General features: G+C 39.5%; 1 protein-coding gene across 1 annotated transcript in view; it reads right to left on the minus strand.

Annotated features, from left to right (window-relative positions):
- LRIG3 (leucine rich repeats and immunoglobulin like domains 3) overlaps window positions 1-21,703 on the minus strand; it is a gene marked incomplete at both ends in the record, with an annotated part of 42,092 nt that extends 20,389 nt beyond the window's left edge. Inside the window, 4 exons of the mRNA XM_080635063.1 lie at window positions 543-677; window positions 13,752-13,826; window positions 14,143-14,214; window positions 21,528-21,703. Of these exons, the coding sequence (XP_080491189.1) occupies window positions 543-677; window positions 13,752-13,826; window positions 14,143-14,214; window positions 21,528-21,703 (458 nt within the window). The remainder of the gene's footprint in view (window positions 1-542; window positions 678-13,751; window positions 13,827-14,142; window positions 14,215-21,527) is intronic.
- Window positions 21,704-22,798: the final 1,095 nt, after the last annotated feature.

Consider the following 22,798-nt stretch of genomic DNA (forward strand, 5'->3'; position numbering starts at 1 on the left):
ACAAAGCTCTTGCACTGCCTACTCCTTCATAAATGGAATTTCACTTATCATATTAATTAGAGCTCTTGACAGCTCAGTCTATGGTCAAATGGTATTTCACCACCAACATTTTGTTCTATTCTGAAGGAGTGTGTTATTGGCAGAAGATATGATGTTGCAAGCCCATTACTTTATTCTCACTCAGTATAGCTTTGGCACTGCTATTGCCATTACTGAATGAGGATTAAAGGTAGATTCAAAAAAGTCCACCCACCTCCAAGCAACTCAAGACTAGCTCAACCATGAGGGACATAAGTTCATTTTGTTACATAATTATTTCTCTCAAGAGACACATCTATTTGTTTCATCAACTTGTTGCAACAACTCATGTATTCAAGGTCACAGCTTACGTGAAACAATAGGTGAAAGTAGAAATAAGTATTTGATGCACACCTAATTAGAAGGTTTAGTACCTTAACAAACTGCTACCAATCTAAGTTTTCCAGCAAGTTTTTTCTGAAAGTAACCTGAAAGAAAAAAAGGTAATAATAAGTTTTACTTACAGATACTTGAGCTGTAACGATGGAAATGATGATATTTTTAGGTCTGATATGTTATTGTTGCTTAAGTCCAAAGTTTCTAGACTCTGAAATGGCTTCAGATGTTCAGACAAGATGTTGGCAATCTTGTTGCTGGTCCTGAAATTTAGGGACAGTAGTCAAAAGAATGTCATTTCCAGAGTAAACACTTGTTAACTACACACAACTGACGAAAGTTAGTTCTGAATTCTCCCACTTGAAAATAGCTTCTAGTTAAAGAAAACTAATAAAGTATGTGCTCTAGACATAACATTCATTTCTAGCCATCACAAATTTGAATGCTCTAAATACATGTGTTCACCAACACTGCTTAAAACATAATCCCAGCAAACAAGATGAAAAGAATTGCATCACAATCCCAATTACTCCAATTCATGGCTTTTAAAGAAAGATGTAAAACTCTCTCTGATCATCTATTTCTGAACAGTATAAATACCCAGTATTTGCATTGAACAGTATGTCACAACATTGTAATTAAATGTTATTAGAGACATTTTCTATTTTAATCAAATTAACATCATACTAGCTACAGTGTTTTGTTTCTTTGAAAAATCCTACAGCATGAAAATCAGACTGAATTTCCAGAGAAAAACAGCTAGATTTGAGAAGATGGATGACAGTGCATTCCCTCAGAAAAGCATTCTATAGTTCTGCAATTAGTCCTAGTATTTCATCCTGTAGATTCTTCTAATGAGTTCAGAAAAAATTAAATTTCTGCTCATTATAGAGGTTCTGGTTTTCATGCCTGGTCAGATTTTAGTTATGCCTCACACCCAATTCCACAACAAAACCTCTGCAACTGTTTAAAGACATTGGTATCCTAGTCTACTCTAGCGAACACCCCTTTTCTAATTCCAACGAAAGGCACTTTTTCCAGCGATCCGATTTCATATTTGTACCCAGCAACCTACCAGTTTTTTCCATCCCAGTTGCATAATGTACAGAATCATACACACACATCACCAGCATTAATAAGGTTGGTTGTTGGGGCCTAATGGTACATAGGGGAAAACAGATCATGACCAGTTAAATGAATGAAACCTGAAATGATCCCCATTACCTTGAGAAGCTCAAGTCAATTCTGCCTGTGGTACATTTTGTGCCTACTATGATGAATTATCAAAATTTAGGAGTTCTCCCCAACTACTAAAGATTGCAGGGAAAGGCAGTTTCAGTAAAACTATCAACAAGGATGCAGATTCTAGAAGGTGTTTGCCTTCATTGGAAATACTTGCTCTGGATCAAACAGTAAGCCACACATTTAGAATAGCATGGACAACTCTCACATATTTTAGGGGTGTGGGAGGATTACTGCTCAAGACAAAGTCGTCCTGACTCAAAAACTGAGCCAGAAGTAAGATTAATGGGCCTTCTGACCACATGTGGGAACGGGTAAATGATCTTGCAGCCCCTCCAACGCTGCGCTTGTATCATGTTTCATTCCTCAGGCTGCCTGGTAGAGGTACACTGCATATTTTTAACTCTTAGCTGAAAGAATTTATAATAAATGGAAACAAATTACTTTAATAAGAAACAACAACAAACACCACCACCATGTGTCAATTCCACTGGCCAAATAAGACTGCAAGTTAGAAAACAGGTCACAGAGCCTTGCATTTATGCATTACTTTGTTTATAAGGTAATTACTAACAAGGTATTAAAACTGCCAATTACTTGAGTGACGAATAAAATTTTCCTTGCAGTAAAAGTGTGCTCCAGCAGAAGCCAGCAATTTCCTGAACTGCACGCCTCCTAAATTGCAGTGTGAAAGTGTTCAGTTATAGAGATGGCTTGCACAGTGCTGTCTTTGTGTCAGCACTCCTCCATAAAACAGAAATTCCTCACAACTGACAGGATAATAGCCCCTGTATTACAAAGTTTAGTTGGACCTAATGGAACTGAATAAAACTCTTATACAGCCTTCAGATTAGCACTTAAACTAACTGGCAAATTACCTGACACAGACCAGGTTAAAACAAAACCAAACAAACAGAAAAACCCACCTTGTTTATTTCAGGGAAGGTTTTACTTTTTTGGAGATGGCAAGGTCATATTGTGGGGAGAAAGCAACTTCTTTTGTTTACTGAAAACAGTGAACACATTAAAGCCCTAGTTTATCTCACAATGAAAAAATCAAACCAGCCTTCACTGCACCTGCCTGCTTACTCATATTTGTAGAAGCCACTCAAATGCAAAATATCCAAATGGCTCACTCCTTATTGCTCCAATCTCCCACTCCAGTTTTCTCAACAAAATATTTAAGTGCCATAATTCACACCTCAAAGGAGATTACCCAGCACTAAACATGCCTGAATAGTTCTAATTTTAAGACCCAACTTTAGTTAAAATGAGAAACTTCAATTCTAACTTGATTTTTTTTCCACAATCATCACTTAAGTATATCAAATAAAAACAATGTATCAGCTTCTTCACAACAGCCAAATTGCTGTCAAAATTAGTCAAGAAAAATGTATTTGAAAATGTAAGCCTATCTAACTGTCAAGGCAGAACCAGGGAAACTGCTGCACACACCACACTGGTTTCATTTCAGAGGCCCTCAAAGGGAGATCAGAGCCACAACAGAACCAGCACATCAGGTTCTCACAGAAGCAGACCTGAAGCAATTTGATAACAACTTTTTCACGCGCAAGGAACAGCAACATGCTGCAGCTTCCCAACAACTTCTCCTGTTACAGCTAAAGAAGCTGGAGCACTGAGGAACACAAAACCACCAAAAATACCTGCATGAATTTGAACATGCCTTCTGCAATTTGAGTGCCCACACCCTGACTTGCAGCAACAAAAAAACCACCCACCCAAGAGTGCATGCAAATTGATTTAATTATTTTTACATAATGCCTGTGTGACTACCAGTTCAAGACAGAGTATCAGTTTTTCATTATGGGTATGAGAAACCTTAGCTTTCTTTCTCAGCATTCCTGATTTTAACCACACCATTAGGCCAAAACATCTGCAACAGCCCTATCAATCGTGATCTGAAGATTCAGTCTACATAAACAGCTACAACATATCTGACATATTGACTTGTGCCTTCCTTGCCTCTGGAGAAGTACCAAGCAAGACAGCAACTTCTGTATCCATTTTGTTAAGGATCTGGTTAACACCATTTAGATGTAATAGTTCTTACGTGCTGCAGAAACAAAAAGTAAGTATCTGAGATAAGTATCTCTTGATTAAGATTGCCAATATGTTTTCTACCTAAGTATGCAAGCTTCATTAGTCTGATCCTGTAAGATGGAAACCCCTATGCAGAAATATTTAGACCTGAAGCTCTACCCTTTTGTTTCTACTCAAAATTTCAGGGGGAAAAAAAAAAAAAAAAAAAAAATTCTTGAAATTTCTTCTCCAGCATAACTCTTTCTTCCAGGTAGACCTTGATCTGCTGTGTTTTGAGAAGCTTTAGTTTTATCTTGCACAATGATCATGACACGGATCATGTGTAGAAGCCTAGAGGTGGAGCAACTCGATAAAAAACAAGCTGTCTAGAAAGACAATTTTGAAGAGCTGTCTGTGCAGCCTGTTCTCCGAAGTAGTTAGATGTAAAATAACTGTTTTAACATCCATCTGGTTCTAGACTAATACAGTATCTCAACCAAGGCCTGAGAAGAGGCATATATTTAATGTGCCTCACAAACAGGCAAATGAAATCATACTGGAAGCTCCTTCTAAAGACTAAAAAAGTATACATAAAGAGAAAAAAGCACTCTCCTAGGGCTAGATAAAATCTTTCTGAGCGGTGCTGAAGCCAAGAGACTGGGGTTCGTAGATGTTTAGTTTGATCGTCTTGTGTTTATGTGGCTTCCAGATTAGAGCTGGCTTGGAGGCAGCCATACCAGAGCACAGGCAAACCAGATGTGACTGTCCGCAGCAGAGCGCATAACTGGTGGTCTCCACTACAGCTCACAACCTCATTTCAATTTCCTCAGATCTCTGTGGTTGCCTCACCTGTTCTTCCCTCCTCTCATCCACTGACATCATAGAACTCCTCGCATATCATCTATTGTTTCTTGCACTCCTGCACAAACTCATTTGGACTTCTGGAGCTCTTATAAGAAACAATGATGTCAAGACACCAAGTTAAAAACAAATTAAGCAAAAAGAAAAAATAAAAGTGAAGGATCAAGACTTAATTAACTCCCTTAGAACTGTAATTAACTTCCTTACAAAGTGCTGGAAGACACATGCTTTGTGGCTTTTAGGATAAGGCTGGACAACTTTAAGAGCACAGATCAGAAGAAAGAATCTCAGTAAGTCCTACAAGAAGAAAGCGAGAAAAAATAAATTTTTTTCATCAATTTCTACACATTTGACTACTAAATTTAGCCAGACTGTAATGAACAACTGTATCATTTAAAATATTGTAATTATGGTTTCAAGCTGAACACTACTCTTACAAAATACCCCTATATGAAGTGGACTACACGCTCTTCTCACCAGACACCCAGCTGCATTGAATAACATCCAGTTTCCTAAATTTTTGCAACTGTTAATATACAGAAATATTTCAAGCAAAACTGGTTTTCTCCAACACAAAGATGCCAGAAATAAAGCCAGAATTCTGGCTTACTTCCAGTCCTACTGGTAGGTTTACAAGTTTCATGCCCCCTTCACGCACAGGCTTCTCTTTCCTTAGAGCAAGCAGGTTTTTTTTTTCTTTTGAAGGTCTCCCTCACTCCATGATCTATGCCTGTCATTGCACAGATGTCAGCAAGTCTCTGCTGTTATTTTTTTGTACTTTTTGTGGTATACAGGCATAAAGCAGAAAATGAAAACTCAGAACTCTGCAGGCTGCTGATATCCTGTCCAAAACTTGACACCAAAGCTTTATTGATTCCCAAACCAAACATAAACTGGGAAAAGGGGAAGAGAAAGATGCAGAATGAAACAACTCTGTGATCGGAAATGTTTTCATCATCAAAAAGAGGCAAACCCAAACTTTACAAGACATGATAAATACTTCCATAGCAATTCTCTCCTGATTTTATAGTATCAATATATGTAGTTAAACTTTCCATACAAACTCTCATCTTGATAATCGAGAGTCTGTTTCCCATTTCACTTTTTGCACTGAAATAATCACAAGTTACTTCTCATGTGATAACCAAGTGAACACGTAAACTCATCACTTTATTTTAAAGATGGTAAACAAAAACAGTTTCAGCATGAGCTGACAACAGAAATAATAACCCACTGCAGACTTGGTGCACCCTATGACAGTTAATGCTAAAATCTTGGACAATTCTAGACCTAGATTAAACCCAGTATAGTGCCCTCTAGGATCATAAATCACCTTTCTAATATGATGTAGAGACTTTTTGAGTAGTAACAACTATCCTTTACTGTTAGAGAGCCAACCCTTCCTTTTGAAGCGTGCAGACTAAAGTGGCTAAACACTAAAGTGTGGCACTTCAGACCACACCCTTCTAGATCTACTCCTAGTTTTGACTGTCTCCTACCCACTTCTACTTCACTCAAGGCACCAAGTCATTACATTTCACTGATCTATTGCAATAACCACCTACCACTTCTCCAAGATATAACCACAATACTTATACTTGACATCTTAACTTCATTCTGACTTCTCTCATTCTCTATACTATACACCCTACAACTCTGCACCTTCTCCTTGGCAAAATTTCCTACTAGTCTTCCATTTGGTCAAATAGGAACAGTGTTCTCCACTTTTCTGATCCATTATTCTTCTTTTTAATTCATCTTTTTCTTTAACATTGTTGATCAGAAAATTATGCCTGGTTTTTTCCACTGCAAATAGCTCAAAGTTTGCATTCTTTTCCATTCTCATTGCAAAAGCATTAATCCAGACTGCCACTACTTTATATTTTTTGCTACAATAAACTCTGGGTTTTCACATTCTTCTCCCCTTTCCCATCATTCAGCCTAAATTACTGCCATAAAAATCTAGTTTCCATGTCTGCAAGTCTGACTAAGACAGGTTCCTTTTCAAATTTTTTCATTTACTTCCTCTTAGTCTCCGCACCAAATGTCAAAGACTGCAAGATTTAATTCCAGTAAGTTTCTTCACTCTAGCTTTTTGCTCACAACTTCAGCCCAAGTCACACATGGTTTACCACCACTCCCATTTTTGGGACTTTCTCCAAGTAGCCTTATGCCTGAAGCTCAGTCTGACATTCCTCTATTCTTTCTTTCAATCCTTCTTCAAAACAAACTCTTTCAGGCAGTATCCAAATCTTAATCCTTCCCATAATAAAGTGGTAGCTGAAGAGATGACAAGGATGTAAAATATTTGACCAACATTTTCTTAATATTGGAAGCCAGACTTCAGTTTAGTATGCTAGCCTTATAAACACACAATATCACTTTCTCTGGCAAGCGTTGAGGGGAAAGGCATCCACTCCTACAGAATTTAAGTTTCCATTTTCAGGAGCTGCATCTAAACTTTTCTTGTGACTGTAGCTGTCTGAACACTGAGAAAGCATTCTCCTGGATTTTACACAAAACTTCCGCTCCCCAGCCTACCATGAGATAACAAAGACGCAGATTTCTCATACCTATCCCTATTCCAAATAAACTTGCAAATAAAGATTATTAAAAAAAACAAACCCTTCTATCTTTAGAGAAGGCCCTTTGCAAGAGTTTTCCTTATGAAGGTACTGCCACTGAGAGCAAACTATCACTTATTTAAATATACTTTTCCACATTTTAAGCAGAATTGGAAATGCAATCCTAAAATAAAATCCCTTCTAAATAGTATAAGGGATTAACCACCACTTTCCTTCAGTAACTAGGTTTGTGCATAAAATTAAGATAAGCATTTAAGCTGTATGTTAGTTAATCAAAGACACCAGGATGTAAGAGTCCACGCTTAAATTTTGGAAGGATCTCTCTTTAGCAATAAAGATTTTTTTTTTCTTTTTTAACCAAGAAGGAAAATCAGTGACCAGCCTACGTTCTATTATTCCACCCCCAGAGGAAGAAGGTAAGACTACTTTGTTCTTCTTAGTAAGGAGAACGAAGTGAGCATGAAGCTACCTAAAACGAAGGTTAATTTATAAATCTCTAGTCACGAGCTCATCATTTGTTTAGCAGAGGTTTACAATATGCCACTTCAATTTAAGAGTCAGTTTACTTAGTTTTAAGATTAATAAAGAAAAATACTTTTTCAGATTACATATTGTCAGGTACCATGAAAAATCCTGAAAGCCCTGTAAGTAGAGATACTGACACTGCAGTATGATAAACTCCACATACTAAAGATTTGTATCACATCAGAGATAGCTCTGTCTCCATTACCTGACAGCACAACGCTTTACCAGTCTCAACCAACAACCATGTTGTTAGTAGGTCTTTCATCAATGGGATTTTATTTAGATTAGAGCAAAGCATGCTGCCCACTGAAGAAATTTGATCACTGAAATCAGGATTAATGAGCAACTAAGCAAAGTAGCAGGCTAGAGCTAATAAAAGAATACACAAAGCTAAATCTGGGCTCTTCTGATAATTTTAAAATTTCAGAGCTTATTCATGAAGCCTAGTCTATACTAACACTTCAAGATGATCACCAATAAATTCCCTGCTGTAGATTAGATAAGCAACAAGTGTCTACTTCAGACCACAGACTACCACCTGGACCTGAAAACACTTCTTAGGCATTCCCTAGGTTTTCATTTGTTTCCAAGTGATCAAAATAATAATTTTTTAAACAAAACCTTGTTGATGGCTTAGGCAATTTTACTATTTTTTTTTTCCCCTTTGAAGAGAATGACTTTGTACTTTTTTGGCACAATTCCTTTCTAGCTTTTACGTCTGTGTTTTCAGAAGTGTTCACTGAACACCAAAGGCCTGAAATACCATGTAATCAGAATCATTTTGTAGTGGATAAGAAAGCTACATTTAAAGTTGGAACAATGTTGCTTATTATGGAAACCTGTGACACCTGCAGTCACCTAGGACAGGCTACAGTCCTTGCGTCCTGTTTTTATCTCCTGACTAATCTTTGTTAATACTTTTTGTTTATTTACCTTTTTAAACATCCAGGACACAAGACATCTTCAAACACAATGCATTTAAACTCACCATATACCAACAGAAAGACATTACAAATGGAAAACTGTAGACAGCCTTCAGAAAAGTGACTTGAGTAGCAGCCCAGCACGAACAAACAAGTGGGCCATTTCAAGAATCCTCCTCCATACTGGCAACATTCTTCTTCATCTCAGACCTCAAAAGTGAATGGCCATGTGATTCCTTGTTTTAATGGCCTTAATGGCTTCCTGTACACATGGGATTGGATGGGATTTTCCTCAGCACAGCAGAGGAAAATCTGTGCCATGCTGCACATTCTGTATGTCATTTATGAACCGGAGGTCTCACATTCTGAAAAAAGTGGGAACCTATTATAAACCATATATTACTGTAAAAATTGAAAAACATTACTGAATTGTGAATTATCCATGCTCCTTTTACTTCTGTACCATGAACTTTCTGTTCTCCACTCTGGCTTTATCAAGACCAAATATTTGTGTTCTAGACTAACATGATCAGTCTTCACAACGTAAACTATAACATTTTCATTTAAATCATCCGCACCACATGTACTAGTGCTTTTAAATAAAATAATTTCTAGTCAATAAAATGTAAAATCACAAGTTTATTTAAACCAGACCATTATTTAAAGCTAACCTAACACTAGAATTTCACTATATGCACCAGTGACTTTGGCATGTACAGCTTTTTTAGTCCCTGCAGACAGCAAGATGATGGCTATATAACATATCCTGAATGTGGGTAATACAAAACATGTTTTACATACACATTTTGATGAGAACAATAAAATTTAGTTGGGGAGGCAGGATACTTTAATACTCAAAGCTGTTCCGTCTCTTTCCATAGTATTCAAAGACACAGCATAGTGATGAGGTTGAATGGTGTCTACAATTATGTATTTTAAAAAATTCTGCAAGTAAAGTAGCATGGGTTTCTTATTTAAACTGTAAATCCTAAAAAACCCCAAAACCTTAATGTTGCAGCATTTGCAAATCAGTGTCCGTCTTCCTTACAAAGCACTCATCACATTAAAAGTAATTAACATTTTCTGAAGCATTTTCAAGTAAAACCCCTACGCAAACAGTTGTTGGTAAACACCATGCAGGACTTCAAGGCTATTGTACTTCTATTACTTGGTTTCGATCTACTTCTGGATCCAACCCAGGTACAAAACTTTACAGCAATGACAGACCTAGTAGGCAATACCAGTTTTCTTTTCATGTATCAACACCACAGATTCTAGTGGATTTTCAGGATAAGCAGGACTGGACTGGTATATCGTGGGCGAGGAATGCCATTAGAATGGGAACTAAATTCAGAACTTTGCTTGTTCTGCTGGAATGAGGACATGAGTATCCACTTCACTACCTGACACAAAAGCAATCCACCTATCTAGAAATAATGAAAAGGAACTTGTTTATTTTCCCAGAAATGCAGGATTTTCTACCACAACCATTTCAAACAATTATACATTAATTTAACTGTTTTTACAAGCACTCCAGGAATGCAACTTAGGAAACACCTAATATATTTTAGTCCTAAGGGTAGATAAATACACCTACATTACTGCGTGTGGCGTCTGTGTTATGTATTTGTGGTAATTGGTTATTAAACCCAGTATCTGCCCAGAAGATTATGTTGTCCAGCATTTAGGGGGATCTGGCCTCCTGGCTACCAACTGTGCTGTTTGTAGCCTCCTGACCAGATTTAGCCCAAAGTACAATCCATTTAGCTCACAGCAGCTTCCAGATTCCCAGGGGGCTCTGAAGCTCTCCTATGCCATGTGATAAGAATAGATACATCTATATTTTAATTCATATGATGAGTATCTCCAGCCATGTAATGAGAGTGCCTGCATGTACTTGTATGCTCCTTCACACAGACAAGGTCTTCCCACGATGGTGGTAGGGGGTGTGCCTGCCCAATACTTTTCTCACCCATGGTGTTCAACCCTTAGCTGGCATCCATAGAAACAAAACATTGGCATCATCGTTTCATGTTACAGACTGTGACCATGAGACTGAGAACATTTGCTGCTCTGGGTATGTTTACTCTGCATAACTCAACAGTATGCAAATATCTAAGCTAGATAAATATCAATTAAGATAGCTAGCAATGAGGTAGCTCCAGAAATGGAAACTACACTAACATGATAATCCACCCATGCTTGTTTATACTGCTCAAAGAATTTAGACACACAGTGCTGTATGGAAATACCTGCACTATTATTTACTGTAGGCATACCAGCAGCGTAAATTCCTTTGCAGAGCAAGAAAATTCTTGCAGAACAGGTAAAATTCTAAGGCTCCGCAGCTGAGTGACAAGTCCTGAGAAGTGGGGAAAGAAAGAAAAGAGAAGAAAAATCTTGAAAAAGTTTCTTCAACAATGAAGATTTTGGCAAGAAAGGAAGGCGCCACTTCCACAACATTCCTTGAAGACGCCTTGGAAAAAAAACTGGCTTTTCAACTGACAGTAATGAACCAGCGTATATGTATCTCATCAAAAATACAATCAAATCAACTTTCAGAAGACTAGCACTCTCTTTTCTGCTATTATTTGAAAGTCAGAACAAAGACTCAATAAGGAAAGAGCAGTTTGTTTTGGAAAGGCTCCACAAGCTCCTTTCATATAAAAGTTTAAAATCCTGAAGTCATCAGATGTTTTGAGTACAGTTATTCTTTGAAGAGTGGTTCTAAAAATTATATTCTAATTGTTCCATATGTGTTCTCTTCGCATGACTTACATGTATTAACTCAGTTTGATTGAACCCTCCGAAAAACATCCAACACAGAAAGAATAAGTGAACATATTTTTTACACTTCTCAAAAAAAAAAAAAGTATTATTAGATAGATTATATGTCCATCTATAATAACACTCTATTACATATATTTTTATGCCAGACAGCTGCTCTATAACTATTCACAGTTTTTTCTGTAAAAAGAGATTTAACATCTTCACATAAATAACTTGCAACCTGTAAGAACAGGAGGCTCAGGGAAGGCTTTATACTCTATAATTATCTGAAAGGAGGTTGTAGTGAGCTGGGTGTTGGTCTCTTCTCCCATGTAACAAGTGCTAAGACAAGGTGAAGAAATGGCCTGAAGTGGTGCTGGGGAAGTTTAAATTGGATATTGGGAAAAATTTCTCCACTGAAAGGGTTGTCAAGCTCTGGAACAGGCTGCCAGGGAAATGGCTGAGGTACCATTCCTGGAGGTATTTAAAAGAGTGTGGATGTGGCACTGATACGGTTTAGTAGTGGACTTGGCAGCACTAGGTTAATGGTTGGACTAGATGATCTTAAAGGTCTTCTCCAATCTAAACAATCCTGTAAGTCTATTTTGTGTTTGAAATAGAAACCTTTGCAAAAGAAACAAGATGCTTTATTTTTTATAACAATGCAATATCGGTCTTATTTAATGTTCTCTGTACATTTGTTTTGATACAAACAATTGTCTTAACTATTATATGCTCACTGACAGCACAGATCTCACAAATGGTTTTCCATGTCTGACCACCTGAGTAAATGAACCAAGCTAGTGACCCAAGGATATGGAACAACCAGTCCAGCAGTGACTGATTTTCATTTATACTCTCAAAGAAATACAAAAAATTTTGCACAGCTGCAGAAGGATGATTTTGGGTTCATCTAAACTAGTTCAGTTTCTATGAGAAGGACTAGAGAGATGCTAAGACAAATTCTCAACTTTGCATTCCTCAGAAGGCAGGAGGATATAAAACACTTTATTACGATATTTCCAACCTTGTGGCAAAATGAACCTTAGCAAAGAGGAAAAAAAAAATATATTCTTTAGATCAATTAGGTGCTTAAACTACAGAGTGCTATGTCAACGTGAAAATAGTGTCAATACTAATGTAAAATAGAAGATATGCTTAAATTCAACAGTTATTTGTCAGACACCATCTGCTTTTTCTTTCATTCTTTTCTGATTCTGATCTGTAAGAAACCACATCAGTATCAAATATCACTTAGTTCTTACTCAAACAGAGCAATCCAGACACAGCGGCTGCACCAGCTGACTTAGCTGACCTGGTCCCAGAGCAAAAACAAACCCCTATAAATCCCCATATGTAAGCAATTGAATAGTGATCAATTTAATTAACTGAACAGCTTTCCAAAGTTTACTGTATTGTTTTAACCCTTTGGGCTTCAAGAAAGGTAACTTGCAATTTGTTTTCAAGGGCAGGGTTTGGGCAGAAGGCTACATATTACTGGCTTTGGACACTTCAGATTCCCATTGAAAAAATACAAATCCCACGCACAAAAGAGATGTCTTTTCCCTTTTTCAATTAATAGCATTAAAGTAGCTATTTTTGTGACAGTTCCTTCAACAATTTAGAGAAACTACATCGGGGGGGGGGGCAGGGAATCAAACTGATTTTGAGTGGAAACCTCAGGAATAACATTGCCTTTAAAATCAACTGGTTTGGTTACTGGTCCTATATGCCTTTTACAACTTTATACTCATATTACAGATGCCATATCAAGTAACCTACTCATTTCTTTCAAACAAAACAATGAATGTACATATAATTGTGACACATGATTATATCCATTAACTGCAGATGTAAAAAAAAAAAAAAAATACGCCACACATTAAAATGGGCTCAAAAAGACATTTTAAAGATATTGCAAACATCATCTAACCTAGATGCTTGTCCTGAAACTGCATATCGAGGGGATTTCCTCATGTTGCCCACTGAAATTAATGGAACTCTGCCATGATTTAACATGAGTGGGATTCCAGCCAAGATGCATAATGATAGAGTATAACTCTTGTTTTAAAGTCTGCATTGTACAAGTTTGTATAACATTTACTAATGTTTGTACAGCGCCTAGCACAACAGGGCTGAGGCTTCTGGGCACTACCACAACATAAATTAATTCTAATGCAGTCTTTATATCTGAGGGAAGCATAAAAACTACGAGGATTAAGCTCAATTATACACATTTTAAACAACCTGCTAAATAATGTGGCATAATCAACTTCTAACCACAAGCTACTCTATTTCCAATTATTTCACTTTAATCTTTGTAATGCACATATTTCCACAAACCCTGTGGAGTTAGTTCTACTAACCAGGGACAATAGTAAGATCTACTTACAGAGACAAAACCGTTATATTTGCAGAGACTCGTCCCAGATCTGGAATGATCTCCAGTTCATTGTTGTTCAACTTCCTATTAATGTTAGAAAATGGAGAGTCAACTTTCATGCTAATCAGAAATATGTACATTGGACTTGCTAAATGGCTGAACAGTGTCATCCCAAAATTAAAAACTAATTTCAGTTCCACTTAATGCAAAGTATCAGAAAAGCAAGCATCTTTGTTGTTTAACCAATTATTATTAGAAACAGGGATACAATTAGCATACACAAACATTGGTTGGGGGTTTTGGTTGGTGTTTTTTTTGTTGTTGTTGCTGCCGCTGTTCTTTTTTTCAGGGGGTTGATTGTTTGTTTTGGCTTGTCTTTTATTAAGACAAATTAACTTACACTTCCTGAAGACTATGAAGGTGATCCAAGAGACTGGTCTTGATTGAAGATAATTTGTTGTGACTTAAGTCCCTAGGAGGTTACAAAAACAAACAGCCTGTCAGTTTTGCCATAAACATAAACTGTGTAAAGCAATACAATTTCAACCCAAATTACGTTATCATTTGTTTCCAAGTACATAAAAAGGGTTTGTTTTTTTTTATATTAGTAAATTAGAATACAAACTCATTTGAATATACAAGTATAACTAAGTGTAAATACTTTGATTGGTCATTGCCAGCAGTGTCAAAAAATTTCCTATACCTCTGAACAATTTAGAGCCATTCATTGGGATGTAGTAGACATCCAAGTGTCTAAGTGTGTAAGACCCATGAAAAACACCTTAAGATTTTGACTCATATACCATCAACAACCCCTTGCCTCATTTCTTCACAATAAAACATCTGGCTAACACAACCTCTTGATTACAAGGAAGACTCATAAACCAATACTCATTGCAGATTCATTCCTTGAGTCAGTTGTATCATTTACTCTTCTCACTTCTCTAAAGCAATGCATAATCTTAAGTACACAGTAAGGACTGTCCATAAATCTCAACACTACTTGCATGCTTTCTCTCAATTCAGGACTCCATTCCTATATAACCAGATTTAATGGCGATCTTAGCAATATCACAAAAACATAGGAAAGCCTAAATCTATTCTGAGTTTTAAGATTTCTGTATACTAGTCATATTAATATCACAATCACACTTGGAGAAGTAGCTTGAGTACTCAGCTTGTGCCAGTCTGCACTGAAGATCCCAAACATATATACTGATGCAGCTTATAAGAAATCTTGTTAGTGTCTTTGTAATGTTACTACAAAATAAGCCAGGGTACTAGGAATGCAACACATTTTCTTGACCACTGTCAAGTAATTCTTTTCCCTACAGACACCACACATCTTTACCACGTGTTTTAAATATTTTACAACACGGTAAAATAGAGTCCTAAGAAGCTTTTGTGTAGCGTGAGAAGTAGCAGAACCATCACAGAAATAAAAGAATGACCACACAACAGAAGGCAGAAAAGCAATTACAGAAACGCAAGTGTGCACAGCCATAGAGATCTGCACAAGTGGCACAGATTCATAATTGCTTTTCTAACCATGGCTAGCCCTCTTGAAGACCTCCCCCTTCTTAGTCACTCATCCACCAAAATATGCACCTTCCTGCTCATGCACTGCAACCTGGCACTAACTCACCTGCATGAATTCATCCATCTGCAAAGTGCTCACTGAACATATTAACACTGAGTTTATCCAAGCCAGCAAAAAAACTGCACTATTTTTAATGAGTTCTTAAACTCACACCTGTGAGAGTTTGCAATGCAGAATTGCACCAGCATGCTTCAGCACTGAGCTGCTATAGCGTCACAAAAAGGCACAAAAGTTTCTTACACTTCATGATACTTTTCCCTGTGCTAATTAAGCATTGAACAGTCATTCAACACGCAGCGGTCCCCATGAAGCCATGCAGGCATGAAGTGTATTTCAAGTTGAATCTATGAGGAAGCTCTCACTTTTTCTGAATAATATAATGCGGTACAGTCACCTATACTGAGCATGCCAAACACAGGCTTGACTGCCACGGATGCATCCACACTCCCCATCCACAGTTCTGGCTGTGAAGAAACCTGATGATCAGCATACCGTTGCTGCAGACAGCCCAGAACTGACTTAAACTGAGCCAGATCTAGGGTCTGTGCTAGGTCTTGTTCTCTGTGACTAAGTCCTGAATGACTGCAGATCCAGGGAACTCCAGTCTCTCTACACCCACCATCGCATAACCCTGAACACAGGTGTAATGCTGCAACCCTGCCAGGTACCTCTGTTTCTTCAACAGCACATGGGAACAATAAAAACTTGGTTTACACTCCCCCAACTGTCTGGTGCTTTATGCGGTACTTGTTCAATATTGCCAAGACAATTCCTGGCATTGTCACTTTTGTCCTCCCCTGGAGTCAGGGGTTAAAAATAATAATAAAACTCAAACATTAAAAATAATCCCAGGCACATATGGGCATTACAAGGGGTACCATCAGCACTCAGTTATGAGGTGTGCTCTGAGCCAGCAAACTGGATCAGGCCCAGCCAGCTGCAGAGCTGTGGCACCGGTGCCTGGCATACAGCTGCGCACAGGGAGGAGATATGCACCTACATCTTCCAAGCCAGGACTGCACAGGAGCATGCAAGAGCAGACCCGCAGCTGTGAAAGGCATTTTCCAGCACAAAAACAGGGTGTGAGGGCTGGGTGGAAGCCACCTAGAGAGGGGAACACTCTCCACCACCTTCAGGTGGCTTCGGAGGAGCTGTTTTCTAAGACTCCATTCTGGAGTCAAGCACCTAATTCATGCCTTCTCCCAGTGTCTAAACCCTGACAGATTTAGGTGTCTAAACCTCGACAGACTTTTCTCTTCAAGATGGAAAACCAATACAGTGTTAACATTTTCAAAAACCCACAAATGCTAGTTTCATCATTATGATTTTGAGGTCTCCTGTAAATGAGGTTAACCACACTTGAGTTAGAGGACTGCATCTTTCACTGCTTAAAAATCTAGTGCAAACATTTGTCTGGCGATAGACTACTGAAAAATCCCATTGTTTCAGCAGCTGAAGATATTAGCTGCATAGATCTGAATTCTGCATTCTTAAATATAAATACTGAAAATATATGCTCTTACAAATATCTAGATGGGACTCTAATTTGGTGCTTTACAGCAGACAGAGACGAGACAATTTTTACCCTTAAACTTAATTCTATATTTGGCTTTAGCCTGTAGGGATTATAAGAACTATGCAAATAAACAGCCAAAATTCAGTGAAGTTATGCCTGTTAGTGCCTAATATGTTACTGTTCCTCATGCTTCAGACAAACTTAGGAATCAGTAATTATTTCAACGAAGAGCTTTCAACATTAGTGCTAAAAACCAGCATTTCTTCATTTCATCCAAAAACCCTGCAAAACGTTTATTTAAAACATGCTTGCCTAAAGGACCTACCAGACAGCAACAGACGTGAGTAGATTTGTTCTGCTGGAGTTATAACATGTTAAAAAAAAAAAAAAAAAAAAAAAAAAAGGAAAAAAAAATCTGGCAGAGTCTTTAAACTATAAAAATCCTGCAATTACAACCACTGCTGTGCATGATCACCACACTGGAGCCAGCCACTTTCACTCATAGCTCAAGCTCACATCCATCTGGAGTCTATCAAGGCAATCGTGAGCATAACAACTTATACTAGGTTTCAAACTATTTATTTTTTTTGTGTTTGTTTTTTAACAGTAAAGACACCCTCAGACTTTCCAGGTAGCACCTACTTTAAAAAAAATACATACACACACACAAATTACTCATTCCTGGTTTACTTACAGCAGGTTGTCAAACACAAGTTGCAAAAAAACCCCAAAGCTAAACAACAAAAAACCCCTCCACACAATACTGAATTGCCTGTTTCGCACAGCTGTATATATACTTGCCTACAAGTTGTTGGATAAAAAACTGAATTATAAATATTTTATTAAACATTATTTCAGTACTACTGGCATGAGAAACTTTGGGGGGGAAGCCTTGCAAGTTAAATATTTAAATTTTTTAATCAGAGTAGTTAGAAGTGAACCAAGGGTTAAAATATTTGTCTTCTACTAATATTCTTAAGTGAAGCTTAAGCCTATAAAACTTTCTGAGCTTATAAGCACTGGATCTGAGGCATTTTTTAAATATAAAAATCTATCATCTCTGTTGCAAAGCTGCAAGTATATTTCAGTTCAGTGCATTTCTCAACAGATCTTAAAAAAAGTATGAAGAAAAGGTTTGAAAATGAATCAGTATTTTTCCTTTAAAGAAATTGAACTGACAACGTTAAAACACTCAGATTATTACTATGCATTTTCCATTTCTGAATTTTCCTTGTCTGTTAAAAACCACATTACAAGTGGGGAGAAAATCTCCTCTATGATTACTTTTGCTACTAGAATTTCAAAAGCTATGAAAGATATAACAGTGAGTGAACTCAGAAACTTCAGAAACCAGATTTATATTAAGAAATTCTTTATAACAATAAAAAGTATATATACCTGTTCTTCACCCCAGACTTCTACTTAAATGCTCAACCACTTTTATTAGAATTGCCTCCACTTGAAAAAGCATGCCATAGTTGTCAAGGCCCTTTAAGAGCCCGTTTTATGAAAGAAACTATTTTCTATATTCCATTACATTTGTATGGCCATCTTTTGTAACTCACAAGTCTCTGAATTAGAAAACTGAAAAGTATCACTGAACATCAATGTCTGCATGATAAAAAATTGAAAGGAAGGCCTAGTGTGTAAAGGGAGAGTGTTTCTTCACACATTTTATAAATACAACTTTTAGACTCTAACTTAATTTACAACACTTAGTCACAATTATCATCTTCTTCCTTAGAGAACTCAGAAACCTGAGCCCCAAGTCAAATTTTAAAATGCAAATCCAGCAACAGCTTCTTAATCAGTCCCACTGGGGCCTACAGAGCTGCTAATTCAGCAGAAATCAGGAGAGCTGAAAAACAAAAAGCCAGGCTGTAGCTGTTTTAAGACACTGATCCAAAATGACTCATAAATCAGCTTGCTATGTTCAAGTTTTAGTCTGGAAAACATTGAAAAACAGCTGTGAAAACCATACAGCCCTTTTTTCTGGCAATCCTGCTAGAGAACTAGAGGATTTATAAAATGTAAATACTAAAGATGTAATACAAACACAAGTGAAAACCATCTTTCAGACTTTCCCTCCTGCCCCACTGACAACTTCAGTATTCTTCAGTGAACCTGGAGAGCAGTATGGCAGTGCCACTGGGAGTTTGAACACACAGAGAGCACCAGCCAGTGCTCCACACTCTTCCTCTCTTCATTCCTCCACCTCTGGCTCCGCTACACCAGCTCTAACAAATCCACGTTCCTGCAATTTCAGCACACACATCCCGGAAGTAAATGGAAATCTAACTCCAAAACTATTTGTACACAAAGCCATTGCAAATGTTTATCAGTTTTCAGCACACTGTTACCTTCCATGAAGGCAGGGTTACAAAAGATGGTCTTTTTGGCCAAAATGACAGTGAAGCTGGGAATTTTAGCCTGTTTACACCCATTCAGTGAAGTTAGCTCTGCAAAGCAGTAGCCTCACACCTGCCACCAAAAGGAAGGGGATATAACTCAGCCCTCCGGCTCTTTGTTTTTTTTATTTCTCTCCTTAAGGTCGTGCAGCCTTTCCACGTTAGACACTCTCATTTTATTTCACTGGGGAAATCTGAACATAAAAGGCATGAAAAAGTGAAACAGAACTTCAAAAAAACAACTTCATCTGATCCACTCTCCATCTGGGGCAAGCAGAGAGATGGGCAGAGGAAGGTATAAAGCCTAACATGGGCCTAGACCTTCTCAGGCACAAGAGCTCTCACTCTCCTGCTTGGGAGACCTCGCTTACATATGTTGAGAACATGGTGTAATAGTTGTTTTCTAAAGAGGATTGGAAAGCCTGCAATTAAACTACTAGCCTTTGGCTATACCCGCTATGGCCTTCCATGGAAAACACAGTAAACATATGCCAATAAAATTCATACACAGTCTTTTATAATTCATAAGTGTACAGTCTGTTGCAACAATAATCCAGACTAGTCAAACCTTTTTTTTTTTCTTTTTTTTTCGCATATGTAAAACTGAAATGCATTATAATCTTCAGGATTGCGCAATCCCAGCTCTAAATTCTGGGGTAGCTGGAAGTAAGAGACAACCTTCCTTGTTCTCTTACTAAGAAGAGGGGAAGAAAGAGGAGGGCACTTCTAAGGCATTTGACACAAACGAAAGAAATATTTACACAAAAGTGGCCAGACCACATGGTTTGGTGACACCTACAAAGATGTACTCCTGTGAGTTTAAGAGCTAGTGACACAGCTGTCCAATGAGTAATCACAGCAGGGCTTCTTACAACAGACCAAAGCTTATTTATACAAGTGGAACTTATTTTCTCACACTTTTAAAGGAATGTGAACTTAACATAAGGACAATTTACACTACCAAGGGAATTCTAATTAGAAAAGCCTTCCTTGTGCTAGCAAAAAAGCCCTGCAATGTGTTCTATTGTCTTTCAGTAATGTAAGTGGAAAAGGCAAATTTGGATTACTGCTAATGCAAAATGCTTTTTAAAGTAACTCTTAAAATTAAAGTCCTGAGATTCCAGCCACCCCCTTTTTTTTTGTTTAGCATGCTGTCACACCTGAATTTTAACTAAACTATGAAGCTTAGCTTTAGTATCAAAAAAGCCTTAGGTTTGTCAGAAAACTTATGTTAGCATACTAAAATAGTTCAAAAGAGCAGGAGTAATGAAATTTAATAGGAAGCAAAGCCAGTAGTTGAACGTAAAGCAGATCCGGCACTTCGTTCATATGATTCAGTCACATAAGCCAAAAAAAAAAAAAAAAAAAAAAAAAAATTAAAAAAAAAAAAATTAAAGAAATTTATTTCCCCTCACACTTTCCTATACTACTCCTGGAAATATTCAACTCCCAGAGCCATTCCTGTGTTCAGTTCCATCTGGTGTCAATACAGCCATCCACATTTCATGAGTAAAGCAGCATGACCTCCAGACGAGGCAATTGAACAGAATTAGCCACAACTAATTGAAAGTCTTCCTGTTTACTTTAAAGGCCTTATCTCAATCTGCTTTGGAAATGTAATAGAAAATTAATACGGCTAATACAGAAAATCTCTCAGTGACAAAAGATTAAAAACAAATGGGAAAAGTTCTTCAGATATTTTCAAGCTTTTAGAAAGCTCTCATAACTCAAGCTTTGTCCATAAAAGTCTATCACCGAAAAGTAAGTTTTCTACAGACGGCATTTCAGTCCACGTTACTGCGGATTCAGCGAACCCGTGCCACCGGACCCAGCGGGGCAAGCTCCCCCCATAGAAAACCCATTGCAGACCAAACTATAGGCGAATCGAGGTGAAAAATCGCACAAATAAAACCGAGACCCAGTTCTCCCGGCACGCAAACCAATACTAACTTTGTGACTACTGCACGTTTTCCAACAAAGTCATCAGAACTTTCTTCCTCCCCCTCCCAAAACACCGAGAGGCGCTCCCGGGCCCGCTTTCATTCCCACCACACCGGGGCTGCAATCCCGCTGACAGCTTACCCGCCGGTTGCTGCCCCCCAGCCCCTGCACCTCGCTGCCCGCACCGCCACGAAACACGCGCTTCCCTCCCCAAAAGCCCGTCCGCGAACAGGACCACAGCCCCCGGGAGCAGAAGATGGCGGACGGGCGCGGGCCGGCACCCCCAGCCCCCCGCGGTGCCCGCCGCCCCGGGCACTCACAGTTGCACCGCCCCCCGCGGCAACCGCTCGGGCAGCCGGCTCAGCTCCAGGCGGCTGCAGGCGACGAGGTGCCCGGCGCAGCGGCAGGGCGCGGGGCAGCGGCCGGCGGCGTGGTCCCTCAGTAAAAGCAGCAGCAGGAGGAGAGTAGCGGACACCCCGCGAGGTCGGCGGGGCATGGCGGGCTCAGAGCCGCTGCCCGCGCTCCCGTCCCTGGCTTTCCCGCACTGACAGACCCGGGCACGACGCGACCTCCCGCCTCTCAGCGCGGGTGGCAGCTCCCGCTCATGCCCCAGAGCCGCCGCCAAAGGGGGAAGGCGGTGGGAGAGGGGGATGTAGGAGAAAAGTAAAGGGAGACAGCAGCAGGGGGCCACAGGACCGCCAGCCACTCCGCAAACTTTCCGCCGCCTTAGCCCGCCTCCGTGCGGTTGGGGGAGCCCCGAGCACGGCCCGCCCCGTCGTAGCCCCCTCCCCCTGCCATGTGACGGCCGCACCCCCCGACCGCCCCGGCGGGCTGGGGACGGGGCTGCGGGTGTGGGGCGGCGGGCAGGGGTCGGGGTGGGCTGCAGTCGCGCCCGCTGCCTGGCTCGGGCGACAGCCGGCGGGTGGCCTCGCAGCACAGCGGGCTCATGTGTGGGCCCTTGCTCCCTTCGCCGGCCTCACTAGGGGCGGGCAGCAGCACCCGGCTGCCGTGAGCATCTGGCACTTTGTGCCCTGAGCGTCACCCGCTGGGCGCGGGCCGAGGCACGGAGGCAAGGGCATCGAGGCCCTGCCCGTGCGGGATTCCCGTTCACCATCGCACTGGTTTAGCATGGGTTGGGGCAATCCAGAAGCTGTTCCGGAGGCCCCAACGGCTTCCCAGCCAAGCCTGGGGTCACTGGCATGTAAAAGGTGAGGTGAGGTTAACTCCTGCCTTCTGGGTCCTACTCGCCTAGTCCAGACACCGTAATTAAGCCCATTATATTCCCCACAGGATCCCAGCTCCCGAGGTTCAGGGAAGTGGGCAGGGCATACAGATTCCACATCTCTGAGGTAATCTATGTAATTTAAGTAAATACCTATTGTTCAAGTTCCATATGTAAGCCCGGGTCTTGCAATGGATTCAATTACTGTAGGCTTCACACACCCCTAATATCCAGCAGCAGACATCAGACTGCTCACAGGCACTGTGCTATCTCTCCCACCTCTGTATGTTTCACCTGAAAGATTGTAGACATCTTAGGCACTGGGAACCTGGAGACTCAAAAGCCTGACAGCTCTGATATGAAGATTTT

The sequence above is a fragment of the Psittacula echo genome (assembly GCF_963264785.1).
Source record: "Psittacula echo genome assembly, chromosome: 1".
In the NCBI taxonomy this organism is placed as follows: domain Eukaryota; kingdom Metazoa; phylum Chordata; class Aves; order Psittaciformes; family Psittacidae; genus Psittacula; species Psittacula echo.